Here is a 14,135-nt window from a genome sequence, read left to right as displayed (position 1 = left end):
CAGAGAACTTCATGGCTCTCTACTGATCCAGCCAGGCCCAGACCCTCACCAACCTCAGCAAGAAAAAGTGCCTCTCCCAGCCTGTTCAGGCTGCTGGGTCCCAGGCCTGAAACCCAGGCCAGTCCCCCAGACCCTAGTGCTGGGGACTCCTTTCTTATCCAAATAAATGCTTGACTAAAAAAAGAAAGAAAGAAAGAAATTGTCACATTGGGAGGAAAAAAACGAGGCAACTCTTGGCTGTCTAAAGAAAACTAACTTTTAAAATAAAGGCAGAAATGGGGGGGTTAAAAATGGGAAAATATATACAATGATAACACTAATCAAAAAAAGTTGGAGTGGCTATATTAGCATCAATGTAGATTAAAGCAAAGAATATTAATTAGGATAAAAGAGTAGTTTTTTTTCAATGACAAAGGGGTTTATTCTTCAAGAAACCTTAACTACCCTAAAAACTTATGCATATAATGAAGAGCCTCAGGGCGCCTGGGTGCATCAGTTGATTAAGCCTCCGACTTCAGCTCAGGTCATGATCTCATGGTTCACAAGTTCAAGCCCTGAGTGGGGTTCTGTGCTGACAGCTCAGAGCCTGGTGCCTGCTTCGGATTCTGTCTCCCTCTCTCTCTCTGCCTCTTCCCCACTCGTGCTCTGTCTCTCTCAAAAAAAAAATAAATAAGTAAATAAATAAACATTGAAAAACATTTTTAATAAATAAAGAGCTTCAAAAATACATGACACAAAAGCTGATAAAACTGCCAGGCAAGAGCTACAAGAGGGTACAAGGAATAACATGAAGCTTCTTAGAGTCTAGGTTCAGAAATGATGTTTCATCATTTCTTGCCACAGGCCACTGACCCAAGGAAGTGGCATGGCTAAGCCCAAAGTCAAGGGACAAGAAAGTTTACTCCACCTACAATGAGGCCATGAGAAGAGTGTTGATGTTAGGATGGAAAAAAATTGGGAACAACAATGCAATCTACCACATTGTGGTGCCATTATGCTTTTAAATGAAAAAATAGTTTTGGAAAAAATCTTTATAAAGAAGAAAATGCTATATTTTGTTGTATTATATTTGTGGTTATGAATGAATGAGCTTAGAGCCAGAAAGATCAGCCAAAGGGCAATTAAGCTTAAATTAGCCTGTTTTTAATGAAGAACTATAACTCTCTAGGTTGTTTGCACTGGAATGCTTCCAGGAAGCCCCCCTGCAAATTATTTTCAGTCACTAAATATCAGAAGAGGAGGTATGGGAATTTAGTCTGCAGTGAGAAAACCATTAAGAGGAAATTCTCAAGTTCTCCAGTTGAAATTTGTTTATTTGGTGAAATAACAGTAAAGTCATGGTTAATTTGGTCAAAGTTGCAAATCTGTGCTATCTTAAGGTTATGAAAATCCCAATTGCTTTATTTTTTTAAAAAAAATATTCAGAATACGGAGACTCGGTTCCTTAGTATGTTTAGGGTTTCTAATAAGAGTGGATTATAATTTGAAGAAATAAAAAAAGGACAATGTCAATGAAGAAAAAAAAAAAACTGCCAGGCAAGAAGGAAAAAACCAGAATTATAGTAATAAATGTCAGCACGCATGTTTCAATAATTAGCTGAATCATAACCCAGAAATTCATTAGGTATACAGAAGTCTTAGCTCCATCAACATGATCTGTCATCTATAGAACACCCTAAGAACAAAAAGAGTAGAGCTGTTTTAAAATTCCCAGGTAATATTTATCAAGTTAGACAATATTTTGGGCTCTAAAACAAGCCTCATTAAATTTTAAATGATTCAAATGATATAAAGTATATTATCTGGCCAAATGGAATTAAATAAGAAATCAGTAACAAATTTTCCTGAGAAACACCCCTAACTGGAAAACGAATATCAAAATTTGTGGGATGCACCTAAAGCACTATTTGTAGGGAAATTAATGGCTATATAGCAACAATAGTGATTAAAATCATGTGTATCATGTGTGTATCATTGGCCATAATCTTAGCCATAGCTGTATAGAATTTCATCCAGGCACTTTGCCCCCTGTATAAAATTGAGGTTCAGTTGCTGTGGATATGGGAAGAAAAATACCAGACCGGATATCTCCAGTCTCTGCCACAGCCCATCAGGATGTTCTTCAAAAACTCTAAATATAGAGAGAGATCTCCTTTCTCCCCAGCCTATCCCCCATGCCAGGGAAGATTTTGAATCGCTCTCTGCCAACCATGGGATGACAAAAGTGTGATCTGATGTGGCTAGTCAGTGTGACAAACCTCAGCAGAGGAGCAATGGGTGGATCGAGTACAGGGACAGCAAAGACACCTGCTTCTGTGGGGACAGGAAGAACACCTCTGTTCCATCATGTGACACCAGGATCAATAGGAACAGCAACAGAAGTGACAGCAAAGAGAGTCAAAGAAAAAGCTCTATTCAAGTGCGCTGGGCAGTAATAAACTATAGCAAAATCAAAAACATATCCTGGAACCAGGCAATTTTTTTATCCAGTATTTGGGATGCAAAACTCCAGTGCTTCAACCTCCAAGAGTAGTTTCATTGGCTACCTGAAAAGTCTTACGTAGAAGGAGGAACAATGAAAAGAAAGGCCAGGTAGCACTAAGAGAACATCAAGTTTGACATTTAAATATGGGTAAGTCTCTTAAATATTAGGACAAGTAGTTAGAGTAGCATGAGGAAAGAAGGATATTTGTATTCAGATAAACTTTTATCCAAAACCTGCACCACCACTGTGGGACATTCTGACCAGTCATTTTTTGTTTGGTTGGTTTTGTTTTTTTAATTTTGTTTGTTTGTCTTTGAGAGAGAGAGAGAGAAAGCAGGGTAGAGAGAGGGAGAGAGAATCTTAAGCAGATGGAACCCGATGCAAGCTCAACGCAGGGCTCAATCCCACCACCCTAGGATCATGACCTGAGTTGAAATCATGAGTCAGACGCTCAACCGACTGAGCCACCTAGGCACTCCTGACCAATCATTTGTCTGCTCTTCAGTTACTTCTGTAAAATGAGGATAGCTTCTTTTTACTTTATGATTTATATCAAAAATAATACATAATATATATATAAAGTGCCAGAGTGTCTAGTTCTAGGAGAAATATAAAGATTCAACAAAGAAATCAAAATGGAATTCAGATGACATCAGACCATCCTCAAGGTCTCTGAGGACATTGTTCCCATTGCTGCATGTGTTTTTACATTGTTGATTATACTGCCACCAATTCATTAGTAATTTTTAAAACTGGGTCACCAAGGACTATCTTGTTCACTCAGATGTTCCCTCTGCACTGGTAACATACTAACATATAAAAGAAATGATGCTACTATAGAATTTGCAGGGAAGCCTGCCTCCCTGCCCAGGAAGATCAAATGTGCCCCTCTGACAAAACTAGAGAGAAACTTCCTTTACCTCTGCATCTTTTCGTCCTTTAAACTAACAGAATGACTGGGAAATCTGGTATCTGGTGCCATTTTAGACTTGCTGAGAGAAGAGGAGGCTGAAACTGGGCTCCTAATATCAGAAGCCATGGTAGTCTAGGAGAGGTCAGTCAATTGTCAGGCTTGTCTGTGAAAGAGTGCATGTGTGCACACACACTTGTGTGGAAGGTGAGGCTGGGGGTTGTGACAGGTGGAATATGAGAGTGGGAACAGAAGTACACACAGAACCCTTCACCAACTGAATGCTACTCAAACTGTGGTTCCCTCAAGGGTCTCAGATAAAGAACTATTGGAAAAGTAAGTGCGTAATTGTCATGCCACATTTTTCCAAATTCTCCAAACATGAGCAGAGGGTGAACACAGTTTTAAAATCTGGAATTCAGTTCATCATAATTGATAGTGCAGAAAAGTAGTCAACAATCATTTCTGATATGCTGTTATTTTGAAGGAACATGAAGTTAGGATTTTCTTCCCATGGTTAATTTATAACTATGAGCTGAGGAAGCTCTTAATAAAGAGAAAAATAAAAGGCAACAGAAAAGACACTGACACCCAATAATACCCTAATGTCATAGAGATAAAATAATGGCAGTATTATAAATTAACTTACAGGGAACCTCCCCTTATTCTCTATCTGTTATTTGGGTCCTTTTTGCCACTTTTCTCTTTTTTTACTCTTCTTGAATCTCTACTCTCTAGTACATGGGCAGCCTCCGTCCCAAAGGAAGACTCAGTGAGGTTTGTTCCAAACATAAGGAGCATCAAAGTCTCTCAAATATAGTCACCTGTAATAGGCAGTCAATGAAGGAATAAACTGACTCTCAGTCACTCATCCAACTTCCAAAGTGACTGAGAGTAGGTAGTTTTGCATAGGTAAGTCCTCAAGGCCTAACTGAGAACATTAATTAAACACTACTTATGGGAAGAGGGTGATAAACTGTATTATTTGTTTAATGAAACTGTTTCAAATGTTAATTGATCTGAATTCAAACTAAATAAATAACTTTTAGTCTCCCAGAGAAATTTTCCCAATATAACAGAGAGCGTTGGTATGATTGATTTCTGGGAAAAAACAAAATGTAGCAGTCTTAGATCCAAAGGATCTGCTCCCACAGACTTAACTGCATTATTAAAAGTCACAACAAGCTTCATGACTTAAAACTGTGTCGTTGAAGGTTAACACATATCATATTAGGCATTTTAAACATTAAATTCATGATCAGTCAAATGCTAATATGACTGAGTTCGTCAGTCTTTCTTATCAATGTAGAAGAATTAACATTTTGATAATAGAGGAATAATTTTAGATCCTAAGAACTTCCTAAGAGAAAGAGAAATGGAATTACAATGTCAATAGCCAGTATAAAGATTTAAACTCTTCTACAGTGGAAGGGAGGGAGGGAGAAAAATTAGGAATGGAGAAATGAACCTGACCCATCATTCTGTTTGACCTATCAGAGTCTTCTCCTGGCAAGTACATGGCAAGATACCATCCCTCCAGTAAGTCATTTCTCCTATGAGGTAAGGGGGGGAGAGGTTGTCTCTGTTCCAAAATCCTGTGAATCCTGAGCAATACGCCTTGCTAACTCAGTTTATGATGACAGATGTCACAGCCAACTCCATAAAAAGAAAAAAAAAACTAGAAAAACTGAGTGAATATAGGAAAATATAAATAGCTACCAATATAACTAAGAGTGATTGCCAAGGAACAAGCATGGAGTAGTTATCATCCCAAATCCAAAGCTGCATTTTCACTGTTATCTTGTGTTACGATGTCACTGAGTATGCACCAAAACGAAATATTGTCTCCTACTGGTAGCCTGAAATCTCCTTGGGGAAGCAACTTATTAATGACTGGAGCTCCAGTCTCGGTTATGATGTTCTTTAAATAACAGAGGCTCAGGAAGGGAAAAAAAATAGTTACAGACAAAGAGGAGGGGAGGTAAACCGTAAGGGACTCTTAAATACAGAGAAAAAATTGAGAGTGAATGGGGGAGGGGGTGAGGGGGAAAGGGTAAAATGGGTGATGGACATTGAGGAGGGCACTTGTTGGGATGAGCACTGGGTATTGTATGTAAGTGATACATCATGGGAATCTACCTCCGAAACCAAGAGCACACTGTATACACTGTATGTTAGCCAACTTGACAATAAATTGTATTAAATAAATAAATAAATAAATAAATAGCAGAGGCTCATTAGATATTTATTTGGATAAATAAATGTAGATGATTTATTTGAGCAATGTAGGAGTAACCTAATGCAATTTTGATTCTCTGTTCAGAAAACATACACTGGGTATAACTGGGACAATTGTTTAAAACATGAGAAATTCGTTTTTGCTCTCGTGTAAAAGTGTATAGGATTTCCCTACAAACACTTAAATTATGCCCAAATTTGCTCATTTAACAATCAATTCCCCCTATTAAAACACAAAGACATATTATAGGCCCATATATCAAGTTATTATTAACTACTGATATCCTCAATGAGAATGCATTTACTGGATCTTCCTTTACAGAACAGATACCTGAGAGCAGCTGAGAGAGAAATATGAATCTCAATGAGACTAAGTTTTGACATGAAGGAGGGGGAATTTCCTGAGCATCTCTCTAATGGGATTTCTGGATAAAAAATGTAAGTTGGAGTACAGGGAGGCTTAACACTCCTGGGAGGTGCAGAAATGGACAGTGACAAGTGTCATTGAGAAAGGTAGGGTACTTTATAACTTGTTTACGAAGATTGGTTCATTATGTGTCTATTTGTTTCTGGATGTTGCTTGGGCAAGTCACAAATATCAACACTCAGAACAGAAGCAGTAGGGTTAGAGAGCTGGTTGGTAAATTAGCAAGGAAAGTTGATTTGAAGCTGGGAGCAGCAGAAATTGCTCAAAGAAGAGATCACTAAGATAAACCCTAATGCAGATTCTGAAGGCTGAGTGCACAGGGCTGCTCACGCTGAGCAGGCTGGCAAAGAAACAAATACCACAGATCATTCCCTCTGAGCTCTATCTATGACCCAAAGCACCACAACTGGACTTATACATAAAGTATATGTAAATTTGGATTTATATTCAAGTTCCAGAAAAAGTTTCTTTATACTACTTCAGGAAACCTCTGCCTAAGCAGTCCCAACCTGGCTTTAAAATACTTTCATTGCCTAGGACACAGGGTGAAAAACAAAACTACATCTTTGTATTTTAAACTTTTTATCTCCCTATTCAGAAAAAATTCAAAGTGCAAAGAGCAGAACTAATGCTTTTAAATGAATGTGCTATTGTTAAAATTCAGCATAACAGAAGATGATCAACATAAAATACTAGTTAAACAATTGTCTAAACCTATAAAATGTACAACACCAAGGGTGAACCATAATGTAAATTATGGACTCTGATGTCTCAATGTAGTTTCACCAATCATGACAAAGCTACCACTCTGATGCGGATGCTGATAATGCAGGAGGTTATGCATTTGTGAAGGCAGGAGGTGTGTGGGAAATCTCTGTATCTTCCCCTCAATTTTCTTGTGATCCTAAGATTACTCTAAAAAAAAAGTTTTAATTTTAAAACACACAAAAAAATACTAAGTAACAGATCCTTCTTGAAAATGGAGCATTTCAACATGGTGTGGAAAAACAAAGGAAGATAAGGATGGGGTGGGGGCTCAAAACTAACATAATTGCCTCCAGTATAAAGACAAATAAAATCTGTACAACATGGCAATATTGTTGAGAAACTGCATATCAGACATGATTTATGTTTCATTTTGTTTTTATTTGACATTTTTGTAAATATGCTTTCTAATTAGAGAGTTACAAGCACAAGATCCATATTGGATATTTCCTATAAATGTTCTCTCTGTTAACAAATTGATTATTAAGTAAAAGAAGAAAGTGCATGTGAGTAGGCTTGCCAGGATGTTTTCCTTCAGGTTCCAATACTAGCTTCTTATGATACTTCTCTCTCCAGGTGGAATCCCTCTTGATTTGGTGCAAGGCAGTGATGAGAAATTGCACAGCAGTAACAACATTCATCCTTCTGGGATTAACAGATGACCCCAAAATACAAGTTCTGCTTTTTGTATTTTTGTTTCTCACCTACATGTTGAGTGTGGCTGGAAACCTCATCATTATCACCCTCACACTTTTGGATTCCCATCTTAAAACTCCTATGTATCTTTTCCTCCGGAATTTCTCTTTCTTAGAAGTCTCATTCACCACTGTCTGTATTCCCAGATTCCTGTATATGATGACAACTGGAGACAATACTGTTACCTACAATGCTTGCGCCACCCAATTATTTTTTGTTGTCCTCTTTGGAGCAACAGAATTTTTTCTCCTTGCTGCCATGTCGTATGACCGCTATGTGGCCATTTGTAAGCCCCTGCACTACACAACCATCATGAACAACAGAGTCTGTACTACCCTCATTCTCTGTTGTTGGTTCGCTGGACTGTTAATCATCCTCCCACCTCTTGGCATGGGCCTCCAGCTGGAATTCTGTGACTCAAATGTGATTGATCATTTTGGCTGTGATGCATCTCCTATTTTGCAGATAACCTGCTCAGACACAGTGTTAATAGAGAGAATTGTTTTGAGTTTTGCCGTGCTGACACTCATTATTACTTTAGTGTGTGTAGTCCTCTCCTACACATACATCATTAAGACCATTCTACAATTCCCTTCTGCCCAACAAAGGAAAAAGGCCTTTTCCACCTGCTCTTCCCATATGATTGTGGTTTCCATCACTTATGGCAGCTGTATCTTCATCTACATCAAACCTTCAGCAAAGGAAGGGGTAGCTACTAATAAAGTAGTGTCTGTGCTCACTACTTCAGTTGCCCCTTTGCTTAATCCATTCATTTATGCACTTCGAAACAAACAAGTGAAAGATGCCTTCAAAGACACAGTAAAACGGATTGTATTTCTCACCAAGAAGTAAGAGACTATTGTTCTTTGAGGCTACATTGAATTAAGTTTGAATCCAAATAACCCATGAGCAACATTCATAAATTTGCCAAATAAATGGTTTAAGTTAACTAGATTCTTTCCTTTAAGCCAATTTATCCTCAAAAATCTTCTGCCCATTCTGGAAATTTTTTGAGTGTACCATATCCTGAAACATGATATGACTACAGAAGAAAAAGAACAAGACTTCCAAGTACTGAATGTGTTCTACTGACATTATCGTTGATGGTGTTTAAACATAAACTCAAGGAGAACAAGACTGGATTTAGGGATACAACAACTAAGTCCTGGTCAGATAACTTCTTCAATATCCAGACTTACATTATCCCTTGATTTAAGAAGAATGTTAGTGAGAGGTGGGCGAAATGGGTGAAGGGGGTCAAGTGTATGGTGGTGGGTAGTAACTAGACTTGTGGTGATCCCTTCAAAATGTATACAGATGTCAATTATAATGATATAGACCTGAAACTTATATAATGTTACATATCAACTTTACCTCAGTTTTTAAAAAAGATAAATGTTACAGATTAGGAGGCCTGATCAAAAATAAAAAATGTTACTAATTTGAGAAGGGGCATTTGGTTGCTTAGCATAAACTGACTACTGAAGATAAAATCCAGGTATCACAAAAAAAAATAATAGAAAAAGGAGGAGACATGGGGGAGGGGCGAGTAACAGTTATTTAGGGACCTTGGACCAAATAGTTGGAATTCTTTCTCTTAAAGGGTAAAAAACAGTAATTGTGACAGTAAAGTTGTATGCTCTCATAGTACATATACAACCATTATCTATGTTTATTAGATATCATCCAGTTGCACAAATGTATTTTTTATTGTGTACCCTTTATTTTCAATTGTTCATACAAGGTAATGGCTATCATATAAGTTTCTTTTACATTTCAAAAATATTCAGGGAAAATGGAACTCCATTCTCCAAGGCCTTTCTTCTTTTTTCATTTAAAATTTCTAAAAAAACAACAAAATCCCACTAAATGTTGCCTAGCTTCCCTTCTGATAATTAATTTAAGCCTGAATCTATATGATGTATGTATTTACTTAATGGTTGGGTTGATCACTTCACCTGATTTGTGAATCTTTTTTTTTTAATTTTTTTTTAACGTTTATTTATTTTTGAGACAGAGAGAGACAGAGCATGAACAGGGGAGGGACAGAGAGAGAGGGAGACACAGAATCTGAAACAGGCTGCAGGCTCTGAGCTGTCAGCACAGAGCCCGACGTGGGGCTCGAACTCACCGACCCTGAGATCATGATCTGAGCCAAAGTCGGACACTTAACCGACCAAGCCACCCAGGCGCCCCTGATTTGTGAATCTTTAGCAGGCAAAGTTTGTATATGAATTTCATTGTTTGCTTTGAATGATAATGAAAAAAGTTAAGAATATTGTAGATTTGGGGCACCTGGGTGGTTCAGTAAGTTAAGCATCCGACTTCTGTTGTGGTCATGATCTCACAGTTCATGAGTTCAAGCCCCATGTCAGACTCTGTGTTGACAGCTCAAAGCCTGGAGCCTGCTTCAGATTCTGTGTCTCCCTCTCTCCATCCTCCCTTCCCCCCAGCCCGCTCAAAAATAAATTAACATGAAGGAGAAGGAGGAGGAGGAGAAGGAGGAGGAGGAGAAGGAGGAGGAGGGGAAGAGGAAGGGGAAAGGGAAGGGGAAGGGGAAGAATATTGTAGATTGAAAAAAATACCATACCTAACTGCCTAACTTGCCATTTAAGAACCAAGTGCAGGGCTCCTGGGTGGCTCATTCAGATGAGCGTCTGACTTCAATTCAGGTGGTCATGATCTCACAATTCCTGAGTTCGAGCCCCGCGTCAGGCTCTGTGCTGACAGCTCAGAGCCTGGAGCCTGTTTCAGATTCTGTGTCTCCCTCTCTCTGCCCCTCCCCCACTCATGCTGTCTTTCTCTGTTAAAAATCAATAAACATTAAAAAAAATTTTTTTAATAAATAAACATTAAAAATTAAAAAAAAAAAAAGAACCAAGTGCATCTGGATAGGTTCAATATTGGAAATTCAGTAGGTTCATGAAACAGATACTCCCCTCTTGTTCACTTACTCACTAAGAGAAAATGAAAAAGGGTTGCATTATATCAGGTCTTTGGAGCTGAGGGTAGTAAGTACATCAAACAAATGAGGTCATGCTTAGACCCAATTCTAGTTCCTAAACATAACTCAAATATTACTGAAATTGATCATGACTTTTCACTTTGCCCAGTTTGAATAATGAAAATATTCAGAACTTTCTTGAACTAAATTTTATGTGTAAGTTCCCTTCACATGGAAGGGGCACATTTTAGAGCCAGACTGCTCTCCCTCAGCTCTTCCTTCTAGATACCCATTTCAGTCACTCAGTATTATCAGTTTCTTCCATGAAAAATCCTTGTTTACATCTCAGAAAAAAGTTTCTTGTTTACATCTCATATTCCCATCATGTTTCTAATCTAAAATTTTATCTCTCAACCAGAATTATCTTGACAACTGCCCAATGATATCTGTATTAGTCATCCTAAGCAATATTACAATACATAGTATCCTAAAACACTATTTTAATTCGTTTACTTCTTGCTTTAAATCTTCTAGAACCTTCTAGATCTTAGTTTTGAAACTCATTCTCTTAGCAGTCAGGAATTGCCAAAATCTATGTTCAACCGCACTAAACTTTTGCTGCAATTCCTCAACATTAACCCTAATCCAAAATCTAAGCTTTTCACATGATAGTCACCTACATGAAATACCCTTAGATTTCCCCTATTCAAATCTATTTATACCCCATTCAAACATAAGTAATTTTTCAGAGCCCAGCTCAAATCCATCTTCTATTTCCCTCCTCTCATCCTTTCTTCCTCAAATGATTTCCTATTTGCATACAGCCCATTCTTGTTAATTCCACATATTTTGTCATTATTCCCCAACTGGTTTGCATTGTTTATGTTCTATACATTTAATCTTGTCTCTATAATTCTCCAAGAGCAAATACCTTTAACAAAGGAAGTATTTTAAAATTTTCTTAATAATAAATGCCAGTTTATCACTTCTATACTAGGTGTCAATTGTACAGATCTGACTGCCTAATCTGAACTCTTTTTATAAGAGGTTTCATATAGTTCAATAATACATGATAGTAGATGTTTTTAATATTTATACATTATTTCCTCAGAGTTTGACTTAACTTTGCTCCAACAATTCTAATGAAACCACATTCTCCCTTCCTGATTAGATACAAACTAATTTGGTATCACTTAATATCACTTAAACCTCACACTATAATTACCCATACTGTTTCTTCTGCTTCCATCCAAGACCTGTCATCATTCTTTCATTTATTCATTCAACAATTACTGAGTAACTACTATGTGCCAGGTACTCTTTATGAACAGATAGGACAAAATTTCTGACCTCATGGAAGTTGTATTCCACCCTCAAAAAGTAAAAAGATGATGCTTATATGTAAATAGGACCTCCCAAATTCACTCTTTCCCTTAGTCTCTAGAACCCTTCTTTAAGTATGGACTTCCTGAAAATAAAAATAATCACATTGATGACATATGTCAAAGGAACAGAGAACACAACTGAAAGAGCTTCCAATGGCCAAAATTGGAACAATTTAGTTAACAAAATAAATAAAAATTAGATAATAACCCAAAGTATAAAATAAATATCCAAGAATTCATACTGATATAAATAAATGACTGATTAATAAATAAGGGAGATAAATCTTCTGTGCAGAAGTACTCCAAATAATTTATGTAGATACTCCATAACTTAACAGTGGAAAAAATGACAATCTCTTAGGCAATCTAGATCAATAGCAACCATCATGTCATGTTGACAGTATGTCTACTTGACATGATGTGATAAAAATGCCACTTTACCTCTGTGGTCTTCTTCCCAATAGCATCAGACAAATTCCTATGGTGGGGAATCCTATAAAATATCTGACCAACAATCCTTACAACTGTCAAGGTCTTCAAATATAAGGAAAATCTGAGAAACTGTCACAGTCAAGAGGACCCTAAAAAATAACATGACAACTAAATGGAATGTGGTATCCTAAATGGGATCCTGGAATCGAAAAAAGATATTGAAAGGTGAAAACTCAGAAAATATGAATAAAATATGGATTTTATTTAATAATAATATATCAATATTGGTTCATTAATTGTAACAAATGCATCATATTTATGTTTGTGTATAATATTTATATAAGATATTAATAATAGGGGAAACTGGACGTATGATATATGGGAACCAGCTATACTACCTACTCAATTTTTCTGTAAACCTAAAACTGTTCTAAAAAAATAAGGTCTATTAAAAAATAAATATAATCCATAAGTTAAATTACAACTATTTTCCATACTTTGGCTATTGTCGATAATGCTGCTATAAACATCAATTGATGAATGGATAAAGAAGATGTGGTATACCATGGAGTATTACTCGGCAATCAAAAAGAATGAAATCTTGCCATTTGCAACTACATGGCTGGAACTAGAGGGTATTATGCTAAGCGAAATTAGTCAGAGAAAGACAAATATCATATGACTTCACTCATATGAAGACTTTAGGATACAAAACAGATGAACATAAGGGAAGGGAAGCAAAAATAATATAAAAACAGGGAGGGGGACAAAACATAAGAGACTCATAAATATGGAGAACAAATAGAGGGTTCCTGGAGGGATTGTGGGAGGGGGTATGGGCTAAATGGGTAAGGGGCATTAAGGAATCTACTCCTGAAATCATTTTTGCGTTATATGCTAACTAACTTGGATGTAAATTAAAAAATAAATAAATAATTAAAATATTTTTTTAAATGACAACTATTTTCTCCATGCTGGAAAAATGCACAGCTACTTAAATGATGGATTTGGAAGAAAATTTAAACATCTCTTTTACAGGCTATTCAACACAGGATGCCATTCTACACCATTGTTCCATTTCTCTCATTCTTTTCTTTAGCTTGCTGATGACCTGTGTTCAATCTCCTGTTGCAATTTCTTCACCATCCTCACCAATATTTCTGGGATGACTTCTCTTAAACAGCTATTAAATTTTTGTTCTTGAAGATAGCAAAAAAGGATCTTTATTAGTCTCTCAGAACAAGGACCCCCAGGGAATGTATTGTTTGCCAGCACAATTGATCTCAAGTGGCTGCTCTGAAGAGAGAAAAATGTTTGTTACTTTGAATGTTAAAAAAACCTCAAAAAAAAAAAAAAAAAAACTCCCCAGAAAGCTAATGTCTCTTGCTCAAGTCATTTCTCCTAAGAGAAAAAGCTCTAGAAATTCTCTGGCCTCCAACACATGTTTTGTATACAATTTAGTAAATATTTGAGTATATGTATGTCCAACATTTTGCTATGCAATATACAAAATAAACAAAGTAAGTCTACCCCAGGACAACAAAACAATATATAAAATATACAGATGTGAAAAGTTAACAATACAAGAAACTGCACAAGCCAACATATATTGAAGTACACAGATCATGTGTACTTTGAATACAGAAGGGAGCTCCCTGTAGTCAAGTGAAATTGTTATTGCATTTCTGCTATTTACTATGTGTCAGGCATAATTCTAAGAAATATGTACAGTAATAACAGAATCTATTAAAACTCATATACTATATCTTATTATCATCAATATAGTATTATTATTATTATTATTATTATTACAAACCACCATTATCATTCTTGTAATGCAAATAAGGGAACTC

The 14,135-nt window shown here is 36.6% G+C and overlaps 1 protein-coding gene across 1 annotated transcript; it reads left to right on the top strand.

Annotated features, from left to right (window-relative positions):
- The first annotated feature begins 7,434 nt into the window (after positions 1 to 7,434).
- LOC109270588 (olfactory receptor 6C2-like) lies at positions 7,435 to 8,373 on the top strand. The gene has a single exon (XM_019455268.1). It carries the CDS (start codon positions 7,435 to 7,437, stop codon positions 8,371 to 8,373), a length of 939 nt encoding a protein of 312 aa, XP_019310813.1.
- Positions 8,374 to 14,135: the final 5,762 nt, after the last annotated feature.

The sequence above is a fragment of the Panthera pardus genome, unplaced genomic scaffold (genome assembly GCF_024362965.1).
Source record: "Panthera pardus isolate Hobbes unplaced genomic scaffold, ASM2436296v1 HiC_scaffold_6, whole genome shotgun sequence".
NCBI lineage: Eukaryota > Metazoa > Chordata > Mammalia > Carnivora > Felidae > Panthera > Panthera pardus.
Note: the sequence above shows the minus strand (reverse complement) of the source record. Positions and strands in the feature narration are given on the sequence as shown.